The sequence below is a fragment of the Corvus moneduloides genome, chromosome 4 (genome assembly GCF_009650955.1).
Source record: "Corvus moneduloides isolate bCorMon1 chromosome 4, bCorMon1.pri, whole genome shotgun sequence".
NCBI classification, from domain to species: domain Eukaryota; kingdom Metazoa; phylum Chordata; class Aves; order Passeriformes; family Corvidae; genus Corvus; species Corvus moneduloides.
In genome coordinates this window covers 11053969-11081321 of record NC_045479.1, presented here as the reverse complement: position 1 = coordinate 11081321, position 27353 = coordinate 11053969, and the positions used below count along the sequence as shown (strand labels likewise).

Sequence of the window (27353 nt, the reverse complement as noted above, 5' to 3'; positions counted from 1 at the left end):
CATGAGGATAAGAAAGTTTAAGTTAGAAACACTAAGAAGCGGGCAGAAATTCCAAGCTAAGATAACAGTCTACAATAGGAGATATTTTGGTCCAACCATCTATAGTTAGCATAGCCATCCTACAAGATGCATGCAGAGCATAGTCAACAAAGAATTGCCCTCAGCTTTACTTTAAATTTCAAATCCTTTATTTTTCATAAACCACAGATGGTCAGGGCACAGCAGGAATTAATATTTGTTCCAAACTAGGAAAGCGTGGAATATTGTAGTTATTTTATCAACAACTCTGAAACTTTAAAACAGCTCCTTTCTTCCCAAAGGGAAATTGTTCCTTTACCAGATCGGTGTTATTAGATGTACATAGTGGATTTCTAGAGCTAAAGAATTAAATGTGAAATATATTCCTGTTTTCTGAAGGACAGCCTGAATTTTAAGGCACCAGGATTATGTACTAATAAATGACAGAGAAATAGGTGTGGCCACAGTCTGGAGTGTCTCAAGATTCCTGTCTGCAAAAAGCTGAGCTCTTTGGCCCCAGTCCTGCAGAGCTCTAAAGTCCATAAGTAGGCTGAATGAGTTTTAAAACAGTGTTCATCCCTGAGATGTACATTCCCAGAAATACCCCCAAATGTGGGAAACAGCACTTCCCAGAGCTCTCTCTGCAGAGATGAGTCCAGAACCACCAGTACAAGTGAGACTGCACTTCTGTGAGCTGGGTAACATTTCCTGATAGTCACAAGCAGAAATGTGGGGAAGAAAAGAGAATTGATACCGGGCATGGACATCTCCCATCCTGCCCTTCTCAGTTTAAACATCATTCCCATAAAAGAGCAGAAAAAAGGGATAAAATACCTAGGTAGCAACTAATTTACAGATGATTCTTGTCATTATGAAAGTATTTCTCTGTATCTCTGAGCTACGGGATACCATCAAGTGTAAACAAGAGCTGGCAGATTTGCAGCCACAAAAAATTACATATTTATTATTATTATTATTATTATTTTTAAATTACATGTTTTTATTATTATTTTAAATTACATTTTTTTTTATTATTATTATTATTACATACAAAGTTAATTTTCTGGACTTGTTTTATATGTTTCAGGACTTCAAGAAGGCAACTGGAAGTTGCTTAATACTTTTTTCAGGCTTGTGAGCCTAGAGGAAGCTGTGAAAAAGTAACAAGAGGAGCTTTAAGGACGGCAAAAGTATTTATATAGGAAGAGATAGAATGTTTTTTAATTACAGTTGTCTTTCCTACAACTCACTGAAAGTGGAGCACCTGGAACGGTACATATACAGCTGTGCAAGTCTGGCTTCCATACATATTTAATTGGTTTTATTTCACTCTTTAACAGGACATTTATTAGAAAACATCTAAGAGCTGGACAAGAAAAGCAAAGCACAACACATTAAAACAAATTTAAAAAAAAGTTGAGGGATAAAAAAACCCCAAGAATCCTGGTACAGAGGAAAATACAGGGACTCTGAAGACAAAGCCTAAATCCCAATTGATATGAAACTGTAGAAGCAAAAGCAGGACAGAAAGGAAAGCAAAATCAGGGTTTCAAGGCTGTGAAGGATAAGTCTGCCAGGACACTGCAGGAAGCCTCAGACTTCCTCTCTGAGGGAGCTCTGAACCTACAGACCTGGATGTGCACACTCTGTGTCTTGCTGTGCATCTGCAGGAGAGAGAGACCCACGCACCTCAACAGCTCCCTTGGCTGTTACCTCTTAGCTTAGATCAGGTTATTTGTTTGTTTGTCTGTTCTTTAAACCAAGAGCTGAACAATCCTAGAAAAGCCATGGTAATAGCTTAGGAATGTGGGTTTTGCCACCTTAAACAGCCTAGAAATGCAGATTGCTCTACAATTCACTTCATGAGGAAATATTACTATTATAAGACAAAAATCTACACTTCTATTATCACCTTTACGCCTGCTTATAAACTTCAAAACAAGACTAACAATGAAAACCAACTACATTTAAAAAAACCCTTTATTTATCATAATTGTTCTGATATTCTGTCAACTGGCAAATTAAAACATGAAACCAGTGGTTCTTTAGACAGCCTCTGTTTGGCACTCCTGCAACTCCTTGCCACTGGATCTGATGAGTACTAGAAACTTCCAAGGATTCAAAGAACAAAACTATCAAGCACTATCAGATACAAAAAGGTGTCACTTGCAGCTCAGGGTGTCCCTGAGTAACAAATTTTTCATGGCTAGGACAGTTTTATACATATTTATTAACATTCCTTCCCTGGTTCCTATTTTTGGCCACACAATACAGGGGGTTGGATGGATTTTTGGCCTGACCCAGCACATTGGATCTGCTATCCTTCTGCTACTAACAATGACCTAATCACGAATATTCCTTCTACAGTCTCTTCCAGGGTAGGAGTAATAACAAAACAAACCAAGAAAATGTAACAAATCATATTATTCCCGATGCTGATAGGATTTAGGCTGAGATTTTTGATCCTGAGAACTCAGATTTCCTTGCAAACTGCAAGAGATCAGTTCCCACAATCGCCAGGTGCATGACAGACATCCCGCTTGGGGAGCTGAGCCTCCTGCAAGAATTCTCTGAGCAACGCCTGAAAGATTATGAATCTGATATAAAAGCCTGTGTTTTCTGAATCAGGGAAGGAAGAGCCTTGATTCTTCCTCCCTGTGGATTTGTGGGCTGTGCTGGAAGAGGGGAACAGAACAGTGGCACCTTAGAGGCAGTGAGGCAGCAGGGAATGCTGCACCACAGAGGCAGGAACTTCCACAGTGTCCTGTAGCTTCCACAGGATGCTCCAGAAGGCTGTGGCCTCACGGTGCCTTCTAACACCTATTTTTCCTGGCTGACAGAAGAGGCAACTCAAAATCCCCCTAAAGGCTGCCATTTGAAAGTGTGGCTCATTTTTATATGGACTGGAGCCTGGCCTGTTTCCTTCTAAAAGCATTTTAGCCAGAACGGAAATTGTGCTTTAAGTTTATCACCCCCAAAAATGAAACCTGACATGTCTGAAATTCAAGTGTAGCCTTCCCAGCACTTATCTACACATACCTGTGTCTGCTTTGAGGAGCCCAGAGGCCTGGACATGTGCAGTTCAAACTGCACACAAGAATCTGATTCTTTTTTTGTTTTAATAAAGAAAGTTTTTCAAGTTTAGTTTTTGTTTGTTGGGGGTTTTTTCCTTAATTAAGCTGTCAGCCTCAAAGCCATCAGATTATGCTTAGTGTGTGATTTAGCTAAAGCCTTTCTGTGTTCTGACCAGCTGATTGACGCCAACCATGTAAGGCAGCTTTGACATATTTCCTCTGTTTAGATAATTCATACTCATTCATTAGCCACATCCTTCCTCACAGTCATGTCTTCACAAGGGAAAAATCAAAGGAATATTTTTAATGTACAGGAAATTCAAGATAAATCCTAGAGCAGAACTCATAACTGATCTCTACAAGAAAACATGGCATAAGCTTATGCTAATATTTTCAAATGCGTGAAGTAACGTATACTCTCAAAAACCTTGGCATTTTACCTGAGATGAAGAACCTGAACCATTTATAACATCTGGAACATCACTTTCTTAGAGTGGGATCACTTTTGAGAGATCAGAAAAGTTTACTAATATTTCTGAGCATTTTCTCAGGATTAATAAGAACTTTTGCACAAACGAACTCCAAGAAACTTGACTCCATTGCTAAAGAGATGATTTTCCCTGGAGATATAACTATCACACAATAATTATCTTTCTGTAAAATTGTCAGAGGGAGAAGGGATTTGTAATTTTAGCAGAAGGACAGGGGCTGGACAATGATGTTGCCCCTGCACATGCACCTTTATTTTGACCATGTGTAGCTGTCCCAGAAGTTTTCTCACCAGGAGATGGAAATGCATTTTTTGTTGTCAGGGAAGACAAACACTGTCACAGCTTTTGGTTCTGCACTGACTTCAGTAACATTCAACACTCTGCAAGATGAGGTGGTGTTAGAGGAAGCCTCCTCTGTGTGCAAAGTTATCCCACCAGTACAAAAGCCAACATTTTCCTCCTCCAAAAGAATTCTTAATATTGTCCCACACTTTTTGTTTCAGGTTATCTGTGAAGATATTCATGTTCTTGCATGAACTTTGCAACTTAAAAGCCAGATGGCCAACCCAGGCAATGCACTTACTTTCTTTTTGTTTCCATCCTCATCTATGCATTCTCTGACAGGGTCTGAAAGAGAAGCAGATATTTTTTAGTCATCCCACTCCCTTATCCAGCCTTTTAAGTGGTGGTCACCAAAATACAGATTGCTTACTTAAGCACTTGATTTAAGCTGTGGGAAGTGTGTGGGGGTTTGTGCTAGAGTATGTGAATCCCTACCTGAACACTGCAGGCATTTGTCCAAAGTGTACCAGAACAAGTCACAAAAGGCATAAACAATGACAGTGGTCCCAAAATACTCCGTGAGCAATAACTGGGCTGCAATTCTACAGCACTCCTTGAACAGACAGCTCTGCCCAGATAGTACTTAAAGGATGAACGTGGCTTTGGCTCTGAGGCAGAGTCCAGCCTGACCTCAGAATCTTGTGATCCATTGAGAATATTCTGGGAAATTGGCAGGTAATGAGAATTTCCACACCCACACCCACATTTATGAAATACAGGAAGATCAGTACAGCATATCTATGCAAATAGCTGCAATAAGAACACTCAAATTCAGTTTCCTTACACTCAGGAATGACTGTGATGAGCAATTTTTTTCATATCATCAATTAAATGGCCACAGGGTACCCACTGAATTGCAGTTTCTATGTTTGTGTGCTCTCACTACACACCTAAAGATATTTTGGAAGCAATTTCATATTTGTACTATGGCATAACAAAGTCTCTAGGATATTAAAACCCTGACTAGCAAACTCTTTGTAGAATACTAGACTATGCTATTCTATATACACTCTCTGCTCTGTCTTTTCCAGGATAAGTAATGTATTTTGAAATCATTTAGGAACTCTTTTAAACCTTTTTTTAATGGTATTATTTTTGGTACACTTCCATACAAAAGGCAAGACTCCCTCTGCACAAGAAATCCAACTGTATGAGTCTAGAGGGGGAAATTATACTTTACAGATTGTATGAAATTTATATAAAACAAAACAGAAAAAAAAAATCCAAACAAAAATAAATCCTCACCAAAAAAAAAAAATATATAGTTTTTTACCCCCTACCAAAGTCTTTACCATCAGCAAAAGGGAGAGCTAAATTTCTCAGGTTTTAGGTGTTGAAGATGTCTATAGGTCAAGGTTTTTGAGCTGTTGGAAATGCTTTCATTAAATATACAAAGTTGTCACCTCTGGTACTGATAGGTTGTAGCACAGATTGCAATAAGAAAATAGTTACTGGTTTCAAATTTCTGCTCCCCATTCTGTATCTTGGATCAATGTAATTTACAGCAAGAAAAACCACACATTTTACAGTGTGAAGAGAGGAAATGCATCTTTAAAAGCTTATTTTAAAAGAGAGGAAAGAAAATGGCAGCTGTTTAAATCTAGAAAATGGCAGCTGTTTGATGCTCTGGAGAGATTTTAAAACGCCAGAAGTGATCCCAGCGGAGGCTGATCGGATATCTCCAAGCTGGGCTGTGAACACTCTGCAACTTCCTCATTCTCAGAGGTCCTTGGCTCTGCAAAAAAGTCCATTTATTGCAGTGGAGATGTAACTAAGCCCTAGTAATGCTGGCAAAAACCTGTGCAATGACTAACACCATGAGGCAGTGGCTTGTGGTGCGAACGTGTGGATGTTACTGTAACAGGAACAACAACAAGACGAGGGATAAATATCTATATCCACACAGGCCAAGGAGGCAAAAGAAGTAAAATCCTGGTCAGCGTTGAAGCAAGGTTCCTTAGAGGAGGAGTGTTGTCATCTACAAAGAAATGAATGCTTGTTTAAAACATTTTACACTTTTTTTCCCCATCTTTGTTTCCCTGGGAAAGCTAATTCTTTATTATTTTTATTTTTGCCTTCTGTTTTGGCTGAATTTCCTGTAGACATACACACAACAATGCCTGAAAACTTGGAATCTTTACTCACAGCATTTCTGAAACGTGCCCCATTCATTCAGGACAACTCCAACTTTCCTGGTGTCCTTCAGTCACTGACCAGTCCTGAGTACTGATTACCAAGATTTTTATCAAGACTGATTTTTATCAAGATGGCAGCTTGAAAATTCAGGCCTAGCCAGTTCTAAAAACCTTGCTGGAATTGGGCTAATTGGAAGAGCAACTGGATACATGTTGAAAGGGCACTGATTTTGTTTCACACATAAGTGGTGGTGGTGGTCTAGGTCAGCATTTGTGATGGTTGTCAGGGAAACACTAACAAAGGAGCACCTGATTGCCTTCTAAAATCAAGAAAAATCATCCTGGCTTTGCATTTTGATTTTTGTGTTACACTCCAGACACAAGGCCACAATTTTTGGACTTACCCATGCACACTTTTTTGATAAATTCACTGTTCAATGTGATCATCGTGGATAAATCTTCGAAATTCTGGAGCTTCATGATTCTGTTAGCAGCAGATGGCCCTGCCAAAGTCCTTAGCTGCCCTTCATCATATCCATTCCCAATGCCAATTGGGAACAGGGATACCCCTAGGAAAAGAGAAGGAAAGGTTTGAAACAGGCAAGGCACAGGAGAAGGTCATTGCTCATGGATGTGGAGTGTTTAAAGGATGTGGCTCTTGGCAGCATGGTTTAGTGGTGGCTTGGCAGTGCTGGGTTAATGATTGGACATGATGATCTTAAAGGTCTTTTCCAACCTAAAGATAATATAATTTTTTTTTTTCATTTGCTTCCTAAAAAGAAAAGAAAAAAAAAAAAAAGAGCCAGGAAAAGCTTTTCTCCAACAGTTAATTTTCATGTGTTACTTGCATCATTCCCCAACATTGGCTTAAGGCAATGAAGGGCTGAAATGATGCTGCTCTAATCACATTGTTACCTAAGATGAGCTCCCAAGCATAATAAGATCATTCATGGGCAACAAAACACAGCTGCAGACTTAATGACAACATCTTCACTCTTTTTAAATGAAAAAAAAAAAAAAAAGAATCTCAATATGTTGTTTTCTTTCTTCAGTTACACGGTAATTGTATTATTTCAAACCACTTAATTAAAAATAACAGTTGATAGTTGTTATACAGCCCATGCCTTATTCAATAGCTCCCAGAGCAACCTTCAAAGGAAGTCAAAGTTCCTCAGCTGAACACCTGAGGAAGCTGAGATACAGAAACAACAGCCAGAAAACTTGCAAATCATCAGGCAGCACATTGATATTAAAAGTAGATTCCTGTAGAGGTCAGTCCAGAACTTGATCAAAACCTCTAATTATTACTATTATTATCATCATTATTATCTTTATGATTATGATTATTGTTATTATTATTGTGAACCTTTCAAGTTTCACTGTACTGCAGTAGTATTGAATTTATTATATTAGACCACATTTCTGTTATCCCTGCCTACCCACAGGATCTTGGAAAATGAAATGCTGCTGATTTGTGAGCGCTGTGGAAGCTGTTCAGCCTTAATTGGTCCTGAATTTCCCAGTAACTCAATGGCATCTTCACAAGGCACGTTTTGTTCAGGTCTGTTCTTTACCACATTACGCACGGTAACTCCAGAACTTCCATGAACACACCAGTGTCTTTATTTTCCATCTTTTGTTCTAGCTCACTACTTAAAAAGCAACAGCTCTACTTTAAAATAGTGTCAGTGAAATCAGGTTTACTGTTCAGTCTTGCAGAGTGTGCAGCAGCCTCCACAGCATCCTGTGAGCTCCCTGACACGATGACAATTGCGACCTTCGATGCGCTGGGTCTGCCCCCGTGGGATTCTGACATTGCATTCTGGACCACAAAATCAATGGCATTTCCTAGTAAGAAATGAGGAGAGAAATGAGAGATAGAATAGGAAAGTCACAGGAGACTACAAAACTAAATCTTATCTTGCTTTAGTGTGTTATGTTAGTAGGTAGTAAAAAATATTTAGTCTTAAAGGACTGTTAATGTCTGATTTATTGCAGCTACATGAAAGATCTCAGCCATTAAAAACCTTCCAGTATTATTAAGACATCCCAACACAGGAGGACCATCCTTACCTCCATCCCAATCTCTGAAGTGGTGGGAACTTTACTACCTCTCCTTAGCCACGATAACAAAGTTATGCTTCTTACTTTAGTATTTACCTTTTCCAGAAGTATTGCCATCACTAAAGGATAGAAGACATATTCCTGCTTCCAACTTGCCGAGCAACACTGACATCCAGTGGCGAGCTGCTCCACAGCTTGGCAACATCCTGAGCTGTTCACACAAGTGGCTCTCGCTAGAAGATCTAGTGCTTCTCTAATTTCATCAATTTTCCCTATGGGTGTGAAAAACCTATCTTTCCTCCATACTACCAGCAACGTCTCCGAAATTCAAACTCTGTGTAATCCATAATACAACTGGGTGGTCCATATTAAAATAAAAACAAAACGAAAAAAACCACACCAAACCCCAAAAAACTTGCAAAGAAATTCTACCTGAGCTACCAAACCACAAACTGGCTGAAAAGGGAAACTGCTGCCCCTTCATTTAACAGCTGTGAACACTCAGGCAAATTTTTGTTGATAATTATGACCTCAGCAAGAGAGCACTTTGTTAGTACTTGTATTTAGACATGTATTTGCACAAATATTTACACTGGGAATCATGATACGCAGCTTTCTTAAAAGCTCCTTTGGGCTTAGAAGTTATCAGGTCAGGAAGTAGAAATGAAACCAGGTGACTGATGTGACATTCGGGGCAAACAGTGACTGCTGAATAATAAACACTTGAAAGAGTATTTCCTCTGAGTAATCTGCAGTAACTATAGAGCAAAAATAGGCTTGACTGAGGAATTCACTGTACAATTTATAATAACAAATGCATTTGTAAAACACTGGAAGTCAGCCTGTAGATAATTCACCAGCACAGCCTCAGTACACCCTAGCACACCTCAACACTTTGTACATGATGACTTCTTGCACCATGTCACCCACACCTTTTCAATGATAGAAGCAAAAACCCTTTGCCCAAGCTGCTGCAAGCATGGACAAAGGGAATCTCACTCAGCACATTAGTTATTGATAAGGCTTGCAGAGCTGTGATTGTTCAGCTTACAGAAGGCTCCAAGGGAGACCACACTGCAGCCTTACAGTATTTATAGGAGCTTATAAAAAAGGGAGCTTATAAAAAAGAGTGAGAGCAACTTTTTATAGTGGCAGGTAGGGACAGGACAAGGGGAACAGTTTTAAACTAAAAGAGGAGAGATTTAGATTTGATGTGATGAAGAAAATTTTTTTACTGAGAGGGTGCTGAGGCATCAGCGGAACAGGCTGCCCTAGGAAGCCATGGCTGCCCCATCCCTGGAAGTGCTCAAGGCCAGGCTGGATGGGGCTCTGAGCAACCTGGGATAGTGGAATGGGTGCCTGCCCATGGCAGGGAGTCAGAATGAGATGATCTTTAATGTCTCTTCTAAACCAAACCATTCACTGATTCTATAACATCGCAAAAGCAGGTGGATTTTCAGTGAAAACCTCGAAATTTTGAATGTTTTTCTACTCGCAATAAAACACATTTTAAAACAGCATTATTTGTTGGGTGATGGTGATTCCCTTTCACAAACTACTATTCCTGAGCACAAAAAATAATTAACCTCAGGTATTAACTCATGTCCTACACAGCTGTCCCACAATCCTTTCTACAAATGGTTTTGTGTCTATCTAGGTAAATATTAGCTACAGAATGGCACATTAGCTAGAAATAACTAAGGATAAAACAAAATACAGCAAATTAATATGACTATATTCAAAATCCCTGAGGTTGCTCTAGGATGGTCACTGTGCCAGAAGATTGACTCATTTCCCTTTGGTCCTACAAATAATTACGAAAAAAAGTATTTTGGCTTTTAACTTTCAAATATATTTTAGGTTAAACTCTTGGACAGTAAAAATCACAAATGATTTTTCATTCATTTGTGAAAAGTACTTGAAATTTCTGTGCTTGTCTGTTTTCTTTAATGACCCTTTGACTTTTGTGTGGTTGGTGTGGTCAGCGGTCACACCAGCTCCATTTTTCCTCTTCTCACATTAATTCTGAAAATGTTCAGAAACTCCATACATATTTGCAAACTGAAAAAAATCCATTATTTTTATAATTTCTCATAAAGAAATCAAGTACCATTGTAATAGAACCAGCGACTATTTCAAAGGCCCCAAAAGCAGTTAGTAAATTTAATGCACGGAAAATTTGGTTTAGCCTAGTTAAAACTCTTTGGATTTCTCCCTTTATTTTGAAGCCAGTTCTAGAGAAAATAGCCAGGTGTCTGATGACATGATCAAATGAACACTTTTGTCCTGCTAGAGGGATTCAGAAAGTCGCCATCCCAAGCTGGAAGCTGTCACTTCTCACTCAGCTCTTCGTCTCTCCATCTCATCACAGAGGGAAATACTAAATCCCTGAGAGGCCACAATAAAAACTATTGACTGCTAAAAATCAACCAACTTGAACATTTTCGTACTGTGAGACTGCAACACAATGGAAACCTGACATTTTCATACCAATAAAGGAAATGTAATTGTTTACATTGAATTAAACAACACCAAGCACAAGGCTTTATTAAGACTGGAAAGTGTGTTCACAGCATGGAAATGTAAAGAGAATTCCAGAAAGGTTTGTGTTGGAAGGGACCTTAAAGATCACCCAGTTCCAACTCCCTGCCATGGACAGGGACACCCTTCCACTAGCCCAGGCTGTTTTCAGCCATTTTAGCCTTTCCCTCAGCCCACCAAAGGTGGTGAGCCCCCAGCAGCCGTCCAGCTCAGTCAGTAGGGTATGACTGCCATTCATTGGGCATGTCCAGGGAAAAAAAAATGCAAATAAATAAAAAGGGAAAACAAAAACCCAATTGAACCATACAGGCTACTTTATAAAGGGCAGGTCACTCATTCCAAAGGCTGCCAGCACAGAACAGCACCTTCTCCCCAGCCTTAAGTGTTCATGTTTGGAATAATCACTAAATACTGGCTATGAACATTTCATGCTTAAATTCTGACAGTCAGAAAAGGCTTTTTAAGAACCTTTTCCTGGTTGACTTGACACCTGATGGATATTAAAGTTAGACTTGTATTCTGAAGTAACAACTTAGAATGGTTCACACAGAGGTTCCTACAAGGACTGCAAGTTGATTAAATGGACATAAACAAGCTTTAAGGACAAAAAAATCTGTTGAGTAGGGTTGGAGGTGCTTCCTGTGGGTCTACAGGGAATTACACTAGATTCTGCCTTACTGAATAGTTTCATTAATGATTTGGATGGAAGAGTTAAAATGTGTAAAAAGGCATGTTAATCTGAACCACAAATATTAAATTGGGAGCAATCACGGACATCACGGAATTGACTGAATGAGCACAAGGTGCCCTAGAAATATTTGAAATATATCCAAGAAATGAAAATGAAGATTCATCCCATGAATTAGCCAATCTGGAACACACAGACATTTAATGTTTTGGTGCATGCCTCAGGGAAAGCAAAAACTTCCTAAGAGCAACCTTTGCAATTATTTTGTTTAATTTTGTCTGAAACAAGGAATGAAATGTAAAGCCCCCATGAGGGTCTGTGGAGTTGTGACAGACAGAGGATCATAATTAGATGGGAGGTTCCTGCTGGGAACTTGTGAATCTGTGCCTTATGTGGCCTCAGTGGTTTCTCTAACATTTCTGCAACATCTTGACCAAAAAATGGACTACAAGAAATCTTAATCACCCACAAGTCCTGAAAGATGCCTGGGAAAGAAACAAAAAAGGAAGGGTTCCTCAGAAGCTGAAGTGATGCAGAAGGAGCCAACACTATCTGGAGGGTGGGTATTACAGATTGCAACTATTTAACCAAGGACTTGTCTAACCAGGAACAACTCTCCACAATGATAATCATAGAATCACAAAATCACAGAACGGTTTGGATTGGAAGGGACCTTAAAGATCATCTTGTTCCAACTGCCCTGCCACGGGCAGGGACACCTCCCACTAGACCAGGTCCATAATCCTGAGCTGGTCTTTGTATCTTAGAATCTTCACTTGACATTGAACTGGGATTTTTAACTGAAAATAGAAGATTCTTTTAATTTTATAACAAATCAGCTATTGAAAACTGATCCCACAGTGCTTTAAGCAGTCAGCTCTTGGCACACTGATATTTTGACATTAACACACATTGATTAACAGAATGGCTGAACTTTTCATTAGCAGCACAAACCTGTCAGTCCAACACCACTGAATGGAACAGGCCCTAATAACCTCTCCTCTGCTTTCCTGTCTCTGCAGACCACAAACCCTGCTTTTCTCTCACCACCAAGGGCTTCTGATGATCCCAGGCTCCACCAGGAGCTCATTCAACTCACAAACCTTGTAAGGAATGAACTAGAAAAAAAAGGCAAGCAAAAAAACCCCTGAAGGACAGTGAATTAAAATAGCTCAGGGAAGATATTAGTGGCACCCAAAACTGGCTTCAAAAAGGAGATGACACCACCAGTTTCAGAAATATGTGTGGGGAACAAAGTGAAAGTCTCTGTCAGTGGGTGGGAGCCTCTGATCAGAACAGCTGCTGGCCTTGGCTGATGGGGGGGAAAGATTTTGGAAATTCGGTATGGAACACATCAGTTTGGGGAGAGATCTGAATGAAGAAAAAGTGCTATGGGCGGCCTTTGCTTCCAAAACCACAGGGAAAGTTTAGAAGAAAGACATTTATTCAGAAAAGCTGAATGTTGCTAATCAAATATGTTAATAATGATGGAAAGTTGAAGGAAAAATATTTAAGATTTTTTTTCTTGGAGGGGGCAGGGGGAACATTTCTTTCCCTAATGAAGCTTTTATACAGCTGAGCCACATAGACGATACTTCCTCCAAATTTTGAGGCTGAGGCAGGAAAATATCAGCCTAAAAGAGCAACTTTTACTAGAGGTATAAGGAAGCAAAATAATGTTTTTATAAAGTGTTAAGCAGTATTTACAGTAGGGATTGCTCAATCTGCTCCCTGTGGCTCTCCTAAACACCCACAAATGCTGAACAGAGACACATTTATGTGATTCTCAGTTCTATTGCACACATCACTTTAGTGTTCAGTTTCTTTTTTTTTTTTCAGTTGTTTCTTATGTGAAGTTGTACACGATTTCATGATGTCTGAATAGCCCCAGAGCTGCTTCTTGATAGGTTTATTTGAGCCAAAATTTGCCTGATGTTATTGGAATGGCCCCATTGCAACAAGCATGGGAAAGCTTTGTGGTACAGGCTGCTCTTTCTTGTTCTTTCTATGCCCTCAAATACTCGGTAGTTTTTCATTATTTCTTAGTACTAAAATCTCTCTCTCTTGGAGTTTCCTTATGGCTAAATTATGCAGGAAAGGGAATGTTTTCTACAGGAAGACTTTTGCAGTGGCAGCAACAACTGCCCTCTGCACATGGAGCTTTTTGGACCCAAATAGCACAACTTGGATCAACAAAGATGGAATAAAATGTCACTGAACTGTGCTTCTACCATAGGGCAGCAAGTGCAAATAAGAAGAAACAGCTCTGGTCTGATAGCAGTGATATTTTTGATGGGTCAATTCAGATCAAGTAAAGGCTAGAAAAGATTTACTAAGAAATGTCAGCATCCAGACTGAGCCATCTACTCTTGTCAAACAGCCTCTGCATTTCCAGAGGCCTGAGCACAGAGAGAAAGGCCTGAGTGACCATGCACTTCCTGGGAATGCTGTCTCCTGCATAGCCAGCCACATTCACTCACATGACAAGGTGCAGGACAGCACCGCAGTGACTTATTTTCATTACTTCATTTGGGAGGAACTACTTCTACTCTATTCCACTTTGGTTCATTATACCACATCCCCAATCACAGTCTCTGAGCATTTTCCAATGAGACATAAACAAATCACTAACGAGGATGTCATGTGGCTGCCTCTCCCATTTCATTTCCCAAAGGCCATGTTTGCTCTGTTTATCCTGCAGTTCCGTGTGGCTTTCTCTACACATTACATGGAAGGCTTCACAAAACTTATCTATTTGTATGTAACAATTCATCCCACAATGAGCCTATAGAAGTCTCATCAGCCATCTGGTATTTTTATTTCTCCAGGCTGAGAAAGCAATCAGAGCTAATCCTCCTGCGAACTATGGAAGTCAGGTTTTATTTTGCACTTTTCTGTACAAATAACTCTTTACAGTCCAAAGACCCCAAAAATCTGTGTATTCCTCAACTCTTACAGGACCCTGATGCTAGGTGGCTGCCAGAGTAAATGTGGTTCCAATCCAGAAGAACAAAATTCTCAGGGCATCTGGTGAAAGATGTTGTAGGAGAACCATTTATGCTGAACCCTGCCACTGATATTTGTGTGTGCACCAAGCTTCCACAGACCCAGCGGGAAAACTCTGATGTTGTAGCACACAAAAATTGAAGTGGACCTGTCTGTCAGCAACAGAAAATGGCATTTCAGAAGTAACTCTTCAGCCGAGGTGTTGCCTTAGGCAATCCTTGTTCCCAGCTCTCTGGCACCATCCCCAAGTCTTGTGCCAGCCCAAGTCCCTGTGGAACCAGCATGGCAACTTGGATGAGGGAAGTGAACCGCACAGAATGCAACTCCTGTTTTGCTATTTTTCAACTGGATGAGTTACACTGGCTCAGCACAAACACCTGGTAAGGCAGCTGCTGAAGTCAGCATGAGCAGTTCTGCTCCTAAGCATCTAATCAACTAACCAACACTGAAAGGTTAATGATCAAAGTCTTTACTACTTAATTATGCTCTCCTTGCTTGAAAGATAATGAATGCAAATCCTGAGCATTACTTCAAGGCTTCTTTCCAAAATACATTAAAGATAAACCATAATTTGTGTAACCTATGAATACATTTTAATAGAGAAAATTGAACCTTAACAAGAGGTTGAACCTTAACAAGAAATGACACCACAGTGACATAAATTGGTGCTTGGGGCCAGCCTGTATTTAGCATTCCTTGGGGTTTCGTTCCCCCTCTTGTTTAAACATCAATATTCACAAAATCACTCACCTAGTCTGGTAGGACCTTGCTCCCTTTGTTGGATGGAGTGCAACATCTCTACAAGCCTGTCAGTCTCTTGAGGCATGTTCCATGAAATTTCGAGATTATTTTCTCTGGCATACTGGAGAACTGACACATGAATTGAAGAATTGCCTGAAGCAGAAAATAAACACTTTAAGCAGTGCTTGTGAATGTCGTAAAATAAACCTACAGACAACGTTGTGGTTATGATTTACATTAGGCACAACCGGACAGTGGTTTTCCATTAGAGTGTGAAAACTGCATTTTCACTCAAAAGATCAAAACTGAACTATTCCCTGATGAAAAAATATGCAAGTACTGCTGGAAACAGTTGCTTTTCTATCAGGAGTCAGTATGCAGTATTTTATCCCAGACCAATATGACAGTAACCGGAGAATTTCATTTCACTGATCTCCATTCAGTATTATTCTTTTTCCATTTTAAAATTGTCTAAACACCCCCCTCAGGTTTTTTTTTAACGTGCATCTTGTTTTGCACAAGCAGTAGATTGATGCCCCATTTGTCAGATGGGCCAAGCTCCCTGGAGCATTTCATGCCCAATTCCCTCTCTCATACAGCACTGGAGTGACATGCATGGGACAAAGGGAATCCAGGGAGCTTGACCTGCAAAGGGGAATAAAGAGAAATCCCAAATTATGCTCCTCTCTAACATGCTGATTATACATTATGTAAGAAGTATGAATAAAACTATTAACAGAGAATTTATATAAATAGTTAAAAATACCAGATGTTGTTTATAATGATTAGCTGTACTTCTCTTCATGGCCTCCTACTGAAGGTATTTATTTATAGAGCCTAATGAGTCTTTATCAATGCTTTGTAAAACATTTATGAACACCACCAATGACAGCAGTTGCTCCATGGAAATGGTTTAATATTGGATCAAAAAAATACAATTCTGATTTTAAAAAAACTATATAGAAAATCCATGTTTGTTAAATGCTACTGGGAAAACACAGGATCCTGTGTAGCCCCTGCCATGCAGATGGACTTGGTACAACCCACACAATGTCCTAAACTGCTTCATGTATGTGCAGGATACAAGGCACTCTGCCATGGGGGGCTGCACTGATAATAAAAGATAAGGAATTGCCTAATCAGAGGTGTATCCCCCTGTCAGTACACACTCTGCAAGTTCAGTGAGCTTAGCACTCCCAGAAAGTGTCAGCCATCCCACATGGGTCAGGAAATAAACACTGAGCAGTCATTTTTCTGAGGGATTGGCACAATTAATGATTAAGAACTAAAAAACCCCCACTGAGAAGCTGTTTTGTCCCCTACAAGGAAAAGAATACAAAACATCTTTCTGTGTTTGAGCTGGAAGGCAGATACATACCGATCACAACACTTTTAATAAATGCCCGCACAAAGCTTTTCATTTCCTCAAACTCTGATGCTCCAATATTGGAACTTCCATCCAGAAGAAACATTATGTCCATGGGTTTGTTGCACAACTCTGAGGGTGAGAGGGGGAGGGGAAAAAAGTTATTTTATATATAATAACCAAAAGCAGCATCTGCTAATGTGGTAGGAGCAGAAAGGGTAGGTCCACTCGCATTTTGGGAAAACAAAGCAGGATAATGACCAATTGAAACAACAAGTGATGCCCCTTCAATGAAAGCCTTGAGATTCACACCCAGTGGGATATTAATGGATATTTCAATTCCTGCTTTTCTACTGATTCTGTCTTAGTCTTAGGGGACTAAAACAAAAACCAGCAGCAGACAACAACAAAAAAACCCAATGCAAACCAACAACAAAACAAAAAGAAACAAACAAAAACCACAATACCCTCCTCACCCCCAAGTAAACAAAAGAAAAAAAAGTATGTGAAAAACCCAATAAAGTCTCCTCACAAAAGAGGAAGCACAATTTTACATTATACTAAGCAGAGAAGAATAATAAGGATAAAGACAGGAAACTGTTTTTCTTCTGGCACTCTCCAACCTTGGAAGTTTGGAGAACAGTCTGAAAGCTGCTGTACTTTGCTGAATAAAGGACACAAGGACTTTGAGAGTTCAGAAAATAGACTGCAGAGCTGGGCTCAGTTCTACTGGACTGAGGATGGGGCAGCATCCTCAATCTCTAAGGAAGATACATAGTCCTTCCTTGGCATTTGGACTGCAAGATACCAAACCACGTAAGGGAACCCTTCAAATTTCAGTGATGCACAGGGTAAATGGAGGAGACCCGACAGAGGAAAGAAAAAAATCACACAGAAAATTCATCCAATCTTACCCATAATTTCAGTCCTAAATCTCATCCCACGAGAGCAGCACGACTGCAGCACTAATTCAGGTGCCTCTTCAATAAGTCTGTTGTAACTATTCAAGATGATTGGGTCATTAGGCTGACTGATCTTTCTGAGCTCTTGGATATTGGCACTGGGGGTTATGCCTATGGGAATAACATTTATGCTCCTGGGAGGTCGTGTGATAACATCAGTGGAAGGACTAGATGACACCATATATACCAAGTGAGGAACATCTTGCCTGCCCCCATTCACTGATGTAAATGTGTGTTTGGAAATATAATTGAGGGCATTGCCAGTGTTGGTAGCCATCCCTCCCTGGTAGGGTATACTCCTCACTTTCTCAATAATTTCTTCCTTTGACTGTATTTCCCTAAAGGAATACTCCAGACTGACAGTTTCTGAATACTGCATAACTGTAATGTGAATATCTTCCTGTCCCACGTTCATTCCTGTGATCACCTTCTCAATGAACTTCTTGACTTTACTGAAGTTTTCCTCCCCAACATTGTCAGATCCTTCCACAATAAAAGCAATATCCATCCTGTTGGAACGGAACTTTTTCTGAAAAAGGTGGTGTGGCTGTGAGTCCCAAAGGGGGAAAAATGACACTGGACATGGTTGGAGCAGATGTAGCTGGTAACAGTGGACCTTCTTCAGGTCCAAGATCACACAGGTGATCAATGAGGAAATCCCTGTTGTCCGTTAGCTCCAACACGTTGCTCACTAGGAAGGCTCTGCTACCTGGAAACATCCTTGCAATGAACTTGACTTGCTCTACATTGATATGTGGCCCAATCCCCACGGGTATTACTGTGATATCTCTGTTCTTCAAAAACCCAAGGATGTCACGGATTTTTTTTTGAGACTTGCTTGCTATAAATATCACTGCAATTTTGGCAGCATTGGTCCTTTCTGCTTTTCCAAACACATGCAACGCAGTGTATTTAAAGACTTCATAGGCAGATGCATCTTTATCGCCTGTGTATTTTATGTTCTGGACGATTCTTCTCATCTGGGAATTTGTTTTGATATCTTTAAGGTTAAGATAGATGGTGGGACCAGCCCTATACACCAGAATTGACACTCGGATTTTCTTCTGGGAGATGTGGAGTTTTTTCATCACGCCAATTATGAAAGTCTTCAGCTGTTCAAAATCCTCCTCTGACAGTTTATTGGAGCCATCGATTAGGAAGGCCAAGTCCATCATCTTGCTGCATGAGTATGCACTGGCTGGTAGCTCAATGTCCTCCTCTGGAATAGGTGTTGTCAGAGTTAGGGTGTTCTCCATGGGCTCACAATCCACACAGGTTAGGTTCTTCCCTTCACACAGACTACAAAAATCATCAAATGAAAAAAACATCAAATTTAACTGTAAAAAGCAATGCTTATAACAAGTCATCCACACATAATAAAAGAATGCCAATACAAAACCAAGGAACCCAAAACCATAATGAAACCAAAATACGATGTGAATTTCTTTTTTTCCACCACCCCAATTCCCCACAACTCCCCACATGGTATTGTACAGCTAAATCCCCCATGTTCATGGACGTTTGTTTAGATCCAGGAAACATGACCAACTATAACGTGTTTGTCAGAGGAAACTCCTTAGATCAGTCTTTGGCAGAAGATGTAAATCTGTGTCTGGAAACTGTCTGTGAACCCACTGAGCATCAGCAGTACAGCGACCTACAAGCCACTGGTGGACCGAACTGGCTGATCTGGTTTGCTTCACAAGGAGCCAAAACCTGAGGCAAACCACAGGCAGCTAACACAAAGTAGACATCTCATACTCTACATCCTAGAGTAGGAGAGATGTTTTATCTCTGATATGAGTCAGCAAACTCTGTGCAGGGGCCAGGTTTACACCGATTTTAACTGTACTGAAATTAACAGTCTTTTTTCTACCTCTAAAGTGCTCTACATGCCTACAGGGGTTTTTTTTCCTGACTTCATTTTGGTTTGGATATAGCTTTGGCACATGTTCATCATCCACTGTTTCTTATGTCTCTCTTACCTTCCTATTATTTACCATGATTTCTTTTTCAGTCCAGTTTCTCATATTAAATGGTTTATTTCAGCCATAGCTGTTATCTCTTTAGTCCTATGTCTTCCCTCACCATTTCTGCTCACCTCCATTAGTACATTTTTCCCTTCCCCTTTCCACCTCAGCTCCCAATTTCCTTTCCCCCCCATCTCTGCCTTTTCCACAATTCATCCTTCTGCACCCCCATGAGTTTTTTCACCTCTGCCACCCTCCACCTCTTATGAACTCTTTTATAATTCATCCATCTTTTGCAAGGCTTTAACAATTCTGCCTTTCTAATTCTCAGCTGCCTGTTTCTCTATATTTCCTAGAATCACAGAGGGCATTTGGCTGGAAGAAATCTTTAAAGTGTATCTAGTCTGACTCTCCCGCAACGAGCAGAGACATCTTCAGCTAGATCATGCTGCTCAGAGCCATGCCCAGCCCTGACCTTAAATATTTCCGGGGATGGGACATCCACCACCTCTCTGAGCAACCTATGCCAGTGTTTCACCAATCTCTTTGTAAAAACGTCTTCCTTATATGTAATCTAAATTGAACATCCTTCAGCTTAAAACCATCACCCCTTGGTCTGCCCCAACTGGCCCTGCAAAAAACTTTGTATCATTCTTCCTCATAGGCTGAAGCACTGAAAAGTCACGATAAGTTCTCCCCAGAGTCTTCCCTTCTCCATCCTGAACAATCCTATCTCTCTCCGCCTTTCATCATAGGACAGGTGTTCCAGCCCTCTGATCAACTTCATTTGTCAGAGAAAAGAACGTGACTGCACTCAGGCACAGGGTGGAACAGAACCACTTCATATATTCTCCTTGTCTTACTGGACAGTCCAAGGAACAGAGTAGGAAAAGGTTACAAAAGAGCAACCACCAAAAAAAGCTTGTTTTCACTGCCAGAGAAAACCCAGGATGTACAAACTACATGAGTCAATACTGGAAGAAGGTGCCATTTTCCAGGAAAATACTTAACTTTATGCGTGGCACCTTTATTTAAGTTCTCGTAGTTTGTTATGTTCTTTTCAAGCTCATTTTAGTGTCTTCCTAATTTGCAGAATGCACTGCTACTTTTGGCATTAAGATACAGCAACAGAAGATTTATTATTCTAATCCTAATATGAACGGAGATTCTTCTAGTTTCCAATTTCCTTTGGATGTTTTGCTATGAAATTCATTTTTGTGCAATATTTTCTATTGTTTGTACAGATGGGTGTAGGCATCTAAATTAGGTGACAGCTCTGCAAACGATGTTTCCCTAGTGAGGTAAGTTTTCCTAATGTTCTGAAATTTTTTGTGAGCAGCAGCCAGTGTATCAACATTTAAGATAAATTATTATTAAGGACTGCAAAAAATTAGAGAACAGAGACTCATTTAAGAAGACTCTTTCTTGACCTTTTGATGGAAATTTCAGGGCTCTTCACATATATTGTTTAAAAATATATATTTAATTTGATCGGCCTAACAGTCTCATTGCCCTAGGTTTATAGCTCAGTTGCACACTAGTCCTGGCTAGAGGACCAGGAATTGAAAGTTGTACCCATTCCGAGCTTCTGTGAGGTTCAGAGCACTTGGAGCTAAGGTGTTGGTCCTGGGCTAACAGCTGCTGCAGTTTTACAACTCAGTTCCCATTAAATCTGATCAATTTACAAGTTGGAAAACTCTCTTTTATTCATGGCATTATAAGTCACTAGTGAAAATATCCATCCATGGTCCAGACATTCAAAGAATGACAAATTTCCAGAATATGCCACGGGGCATTAAACAAAATGCAAACAGTCTCTTTGGCTGAAGACCCTCATCCTGCACAGTGCACAGCATCACACTCCCTGCTATTCATTTCATCCTATTTGGAAACGCCTGTATGCAGGATCAGACAAACAGGTATCACTGAAAATCTAATGGAAATTGGTTTTTCCAGTAATGGGACACAATTCCAACTGCTAATAATCTCAGCAAGTTCTAGACTGAGTGCACATTCAGACCTTGCACTATTCACAGGAATTTTTTAGCACTGGCAGAAGGAAAGAGTCTGACAGCTTTATTGATGTTGAATCACACATTGCACAAAAAGAAGTGGAACATCTGAAGCCAGTAAGGCCACCTACACATGGGAAAAGGACTAATTTGAAAGGAATTTATGCATTTCACTTGCTTCAGTTCAGCTGACATCCTATAATCCCTACTTACTGTCACTGAAAAACTTCAGCTCTGAGTGCTCTGTGAAGGGGTATTGACATAAATGATGATTTCTCCAAGCTTCTTTTTGAGCAGTATATTTAAAGTCACATCCATAAACTTATTCATGGGATGTATTCAACCCTGACCCTTCATCCTACACAGGAGGGATGCTGGTTCTCTGCACAAGCCCATCATACCAAGATTGACAGTGCTGTGGATCATCTCTGTTCAAAACTACTCTCTTTCCATGCGGGATCTTGTCACCTCCAACTGCACACACAGGACAGTCTTCTGGACTGACACAATCCAGGGACAGCTCATCAAGTATTTTTCCTGTTTCAAACAGCAGAACAGTGTAAAGATGCCAGTTGTCATGAACTGTAAAACTATCATGGGGTTAAAAACAAAACAATGTTTCTGAGGTGGGCTCAAACCTCCTGAATACTCTCGCTGGGTGTTGTGGCCACTGCTAACTCAACACAAAGCAGTATCTCCTTCCCTCATAGTGGCTTTTACTTAGATACTGGAAGCACCTAACCCAGTGTATAACCTGCAACAGCCAGCACCACACAGAAGGTAAACATATCTTTAGAACAAAGCATGGAAGATGTCAGGGGAAAAGGGCACTTTCCTTTTTACATGTATATTATTTATTTCTCCTCCTATCCTCTGCCTCGTTCTGATCAGGGTCCAGAATAGATACTTGGGGTCTTAAAATACCTTATTTCTTTGTGTCTTCAGGAATGATTTATGAGAGTTTTCAATCTACTTTTGGCCCTTGCTTGTCTTTCCGTCTTTCCCTTCCTCTCTTTCTTCTCCCTGTCCCATATTTCCCATAATTATTCCTTCCCCTTTACTACAAGAAGAGTTGCTGGAATAGTTAAGCTGGAAGCTCTGCTCACAGGAGGATGCCAGCTGGGCACTTTCAGGAGCATCTTGGAGGTAATAAGCAGATCAAAGCAATGGGTTTCCCCCACTGCTGTAGCTGCTCTGAAGCAGAGCATTTTATCAATTTCCAGCACAAATTCATACCCTACTTTAACCACAGAATCAACAATCTCTGTTCCCACACAGCCCCTAATCCTCCAGTCTCATCAAGCTGTTCCCATCCTCTCTCATCCTTGCTGGCAGGGATTCATCCTCCTCTTCTGGGCAGCACTTCATGCCCTCCACACACTGTGCTCATTTCACAAACTCAAACCAAGATGCCTAACCACCTCCCTCCTCAGGCAGTAAGGAACTGTGGTGAAAACATCAGCAAGCCTGTTAAGAAGGAAAGCTGTTTAAATAAATCAAAAGAAGGACTTACCTGCAGGACAGTGTACATGGCACCCTTCCACACACTGCAGAGGACACTCCAAAGCCTGGGGGTGTTGGCACGTGACAGGACAAGCAGGTCCACAGCTATTGTATCTCCATTCACACTGATAATCTAATTCCTGTTTATTCAGGTCCTCACAGCTTTGTGCTAGGCAGGGAAAGAATCAGAGGCAAAAAAAAAAGAGTCAAACCATAATGTATACTTCACCATGCCTCTCAGAATTATGGCACATTGTACAAAGTGGACCACATATATATAGAAAAAGAAAGATTTCCACCTATAAATAAAGAAATTTTTATACTACATTATTGTTTTACTACAATCAGGGCAGGCCACGTCTTCACACTTACATCTTCTTCACATAATGAAATACTTGCTCTAGACCAGAAATTCTTGGATTTGATAATAGCAAATGCAACACAATCATGAACTGTAGACTTTAATTAATGCACATGTATATGTATTACAGAAACTATTTCTTCCTCTAGATTTCGTACCACGTATCACACCCACAATTGATGGACAGGTTTGCCAGGTACAGAAATGGAACAGGGAGTGGGAATGTCAGACCATGTGGTGATCTGTTTACCCACTGCTCTTCTGGTCCCATATTGTTCCCCCCACTTTCCCCTGCCCCTAGCCCTGGCTATTCCCTCGGGCTCTCCCTATTGGTTCCTGTACCCCAACTCCGCCCATGTACAGCCCCATAGCCCCTGAGCAAACCCCCTGCGCCTGAATCAGGAGGTCTCTCTGCCTTTGGGGATCACCAGGATGGGATGTAAACCTTTAAAGGTCCTCTGAAACCCTCAGGGAGGGACCCCTTCTCACCTCCTTTGCCATCACTGGGTTGTAGAGCTGATAGCTGGCCAGAGCAAAAGTGCGGGGCCATCCAAAATGAAAAGGACAGAATGGCTGCCCTGCCCTAAGCAGCCCCGCGGAGCTCCCAGGGAAAGCTGCAGCTTGCTAAACATAAACCTAGCACTGCAACAAGAGCGAGCTGTTAGCCCAGCCCCATCAAGGTGAAATGCTCTGGATGTCAGCAGGAGCAGAGTTAAATCTGACCAGTCTGAGCCAAAACTTTGAACCTTTTCACCCAGTTGTGCCTCATGTTTTCTGTACTTACGGCACAGAGTCGGTGACCTCCAGTGAACAGCAACCCCCTTCTGTGCACAGGCGTGTGCGTAGGCTGCGATGGTGTCACAGAAACACTCACAGTCCCCAATAGACTCACAAGCACAAGTGTCATACAGGCAGATGTCAATGTAGGGCTCAGGATTCACCTACAAGAGAGAAACACGGGGCACAGGACACTCTGAGACCCTTCATCTCCTTGCTGTACACATCATTAACCTTCAGATAGTTTGGCTGCTCCTCTTGCCAAGGGTCGAGGGGCCACAGATCAGTGCAAATCTTTCTGCTGATGTCAGCAAAGACTCAAATTGGGCCATGTTCCCAAAGTTGCTACAGATACTGCAGTTTGAGGTCACTTAACATTTTAGGCCTTGGCCCCTTCCCTCTCATGCAGCAACGTGGGTATAACACAGCCTGAATGGTATTGCATTTGCTCAGCTCCCCCTTCCCTCAAATCTCAACCCTTAGGCTTCACTTCATGTGCAGTCTCTGGGCTGTACAATAAAATTTCTCTTGGGCAGGAGTTACTTCATAGCTTAATAGGTGCATTTTCCCATAATGCATCCCATAAAGGTGCATTTTTTCCCATAAAGCATCAGCTAAAGGACAAGGTGAGGGACGAGAACACCAGCCAGCCTCCACCAAGTCCTATGTGCTCTCAGCATAACCACACTTTTTCCCTCAGCTGTAATCAATGCCAGCACAGATCATGCAGAATTGAAGAATGTGAAACACATGACCCAATACTCACAAATTTTGTGCATTCTTCAAAGACACTTCCAGACAAAATGCTGCACGATGTTTCTACCATCATCTGCTTCACTATGTTTCCACCACACAGTGGAGACATAATGGTCTGTTCCAGGCTGGGCTTAATATTGTAAGAGACAAGTAGAGATTGCATTAGCCTTGTCTTCGGGACCTTGGGACTCTTCAAATTGAAGTTAGAGACTCACTAGCAATTTTTCATGACAAAGGAAATTGTTTCTTTGACTAAAGTTTCAACCTGTTGTACAACAAACACAGATCCTGTTGCAGCAGAGCAGATCACCTCCTTGATTTTCTCCAGCTCTTACTTGCACCCTGTAGTTCTAACTCAGGCATTCTGATGACAGGAAGACCCACTGCACCAAACACCCATCCTGACAAATGATCATCCACAACTCCTTGGAAGGTCCACCGGACTTAAAAGTATGATCAGACTTCAGCAGACAATACCCAAGGCTGCTGAGTCAGAACAGCTCAGTAATCTTCCCTCCTCCCATTTAATTTATCTAAGAGAAAGGACCACTAGTACTGACATGAAGTTTAATACAGCAGCACCCTGCAGGTCCTGTCCTGTGCCTGAAATGAGAAGCTGCTCCTTCTCAGTCTTACCCTGTGGCCTCACTCCTCAGTACTGCAACTTTTTCCTGCACTGCAATCAAGTCAAATGAAAAAAAAGTGACATTCAGCAAGGTAATACTGTGGCTATGTCACACTTGCACATAATTAGCAAACTAACCTAAAAGATTTCATGTGATCAAGAATAAATGCTTCAATGTATTTTTCTGGTAATTTAAATCTTGTAAGAAAAGTCCTAAAAAAGGCTCTCTCCACCCTCCTGTCCCTGATCATTTAGGATAAATTTTCAAGGAGAAAAAAAAGCATCAGCTGAATGAAAATGCTTTGTTTTACAAATGTCAAAACAAGTTGTTTTCAATGTGTTTCCTTGCACATTTCACTTGGAATTCTTTGGGCTTTATTTGTCAGCTACGTACAAATTTATTATTCAATTCATTCTTTCAAAACTCTGTGTTTGGAAAACTGGAAGTAGACTTTCATGTGTAATATAATTAGCATCCCATGTACTAGGACATAGATAACACTTTCAGAAAGCAGGCACCTTCCCCAAAATTCAGACACCATGATAGATGCCAATAAGGTTTTCCCATCAGCCGCGCCCAGAATAAACATCTCTGAAACATCTAGCAAGAATCTGTCTGTCCGTATATATTTCCTTTCCACGGGACTCCTGGTTTGATATATGCGTGTTGCAGGATCCCCACTGCAACACCCATCCCCTCCTGTATCCTGCTTTTTCTGTCCAAGCCTTTCCAATTGGAAAATAACAACCGAATGCTCTTTACTAAAAAAAGAAAAAAAAAAAAAAAAGAAAGAAAAAAAGAGAGAGAGAATCATATAGAAAGAAATTAAACCTGTGCATTCCATGGTTTGTAATGGACAGACTAAGATTTGGGATCTAGAAATCTGAATAGGGAAAAATGAAATTTTTATCTGAACTCCCCCTGACTAAAAATTACACTTATTTTTTTAAGATTCAACTCTAAAATGAGATTTCCAGTGATACCTGGATTTCAAGCATCTGGGCTGGATAACTCTAGGAACAGCCTCTATCATAAATATTGGCTGTTTTAACATTCCTCTGAAGCCAGGCAGCACACAAGCTTTTCATAAGTTAATTGACCTTTTACCAGATTTCAAGAAATAATATTATTTGGCAAAAACATGGGGGAAGAAGTTAATTTCTACTTATTTTAATCCTTTCAAAGCTCTTTGTCCACTCTTCAGTGATACTGTAACCCACACTAATTAGTTTTCACAGTTCATTCACAATCACCTTTGCAACATCAGCACAGAGGGAATTAACTTTCCAAGAATTCCCAAAGTCAATTGGATCTACTTCAAGATGTTCACTGCTGCTGGTCAAATCATTGTTTTGGATTCCATCAAAATTTCCACACAGACCACACACTCGATCCTTGCAGGGAAAGAAACACAGAAAGCATTAATCTTACATCTGTAGGCCGGCTTAGGGTTTTGTCAAGAATTCTTTTTAGCCTGGTGCTTTAATGCCACGAGGTTTAAAAACTGAATTACCCACAGCCTTGCCAAGCCCACTAAGACAGATACAGTCTTCTCCCAGAGAATGTGTCGCTCCCATTCCCACTCTGGCTGTGGTGAAAGCAGGACCATGCTGTCTCCAAGGGCTCCAGAAAGCAGGACTGCTCTAATCAGCACTGCCTGGTGGCTCTGTTTGGAGTGTGTCCCTACAATCCCATTTCATTTTTGGAGATCGCTGTTCTATCCCCATCACCAGTAAATCACTGCTTTTCTTGAATGCAGAAGAAATCACTCAAGGCATGGTTATTCTGAGGCCCCACACCACCCATCCCTTCTGTCATAGCTCATCTCCAATGACCCAGGACTTGCCCCTTATAGTTGAACTACCAGGAAAATAAGGCAGTCCTGCAGTATTACCAAACAACCCCTCAATTTTCAAGCAA

At 40.7% G+C, this 27353-nt stretch overlaps 1 protein-coding gene across 1 annotated transcript in view; it reads right to left on the bottom strand.

Annotated features, from left to right (window-relative positions):
* VWF (von Willebrand factor) overlaps nucleotides 1-27353 on the bottom strand; it is a 123487-nt gene that overhangs the window by 36144 nt on the left and 59990 nt on the right. Inside the window, 12 exon segments of the mRNA XM_032105904.1 lie at nucleotides 4167-4210; nucleotides 6465-6629; nucleotides 7765-7908; nucleotides 15110-15253; nucleotides 16479-16598; nucleotides 17381-17963; nucleotides 17965-18727; nucleotides 21812-21947; nucleotides 22924-23082; nucleotides 24059-24215; nucleotides 24818-24937; nucleotides 26687-26827. Coding sequence (XP_031961795.1) covers nucleotides 4167-4210; nucleotides 6465-6629; nucleotides 7765-7908; nucleotides 15110-15253; nucleotides 16479-16598; nucleotides 17381-17963; nucleotides 17965-18727; nucleotides 21812-21947; nucleotides 22924-23082; nucleotides 24059-24215; nucleotides 24818-24937; nucleotides 26687-26827 — 2676 coding nt within the window.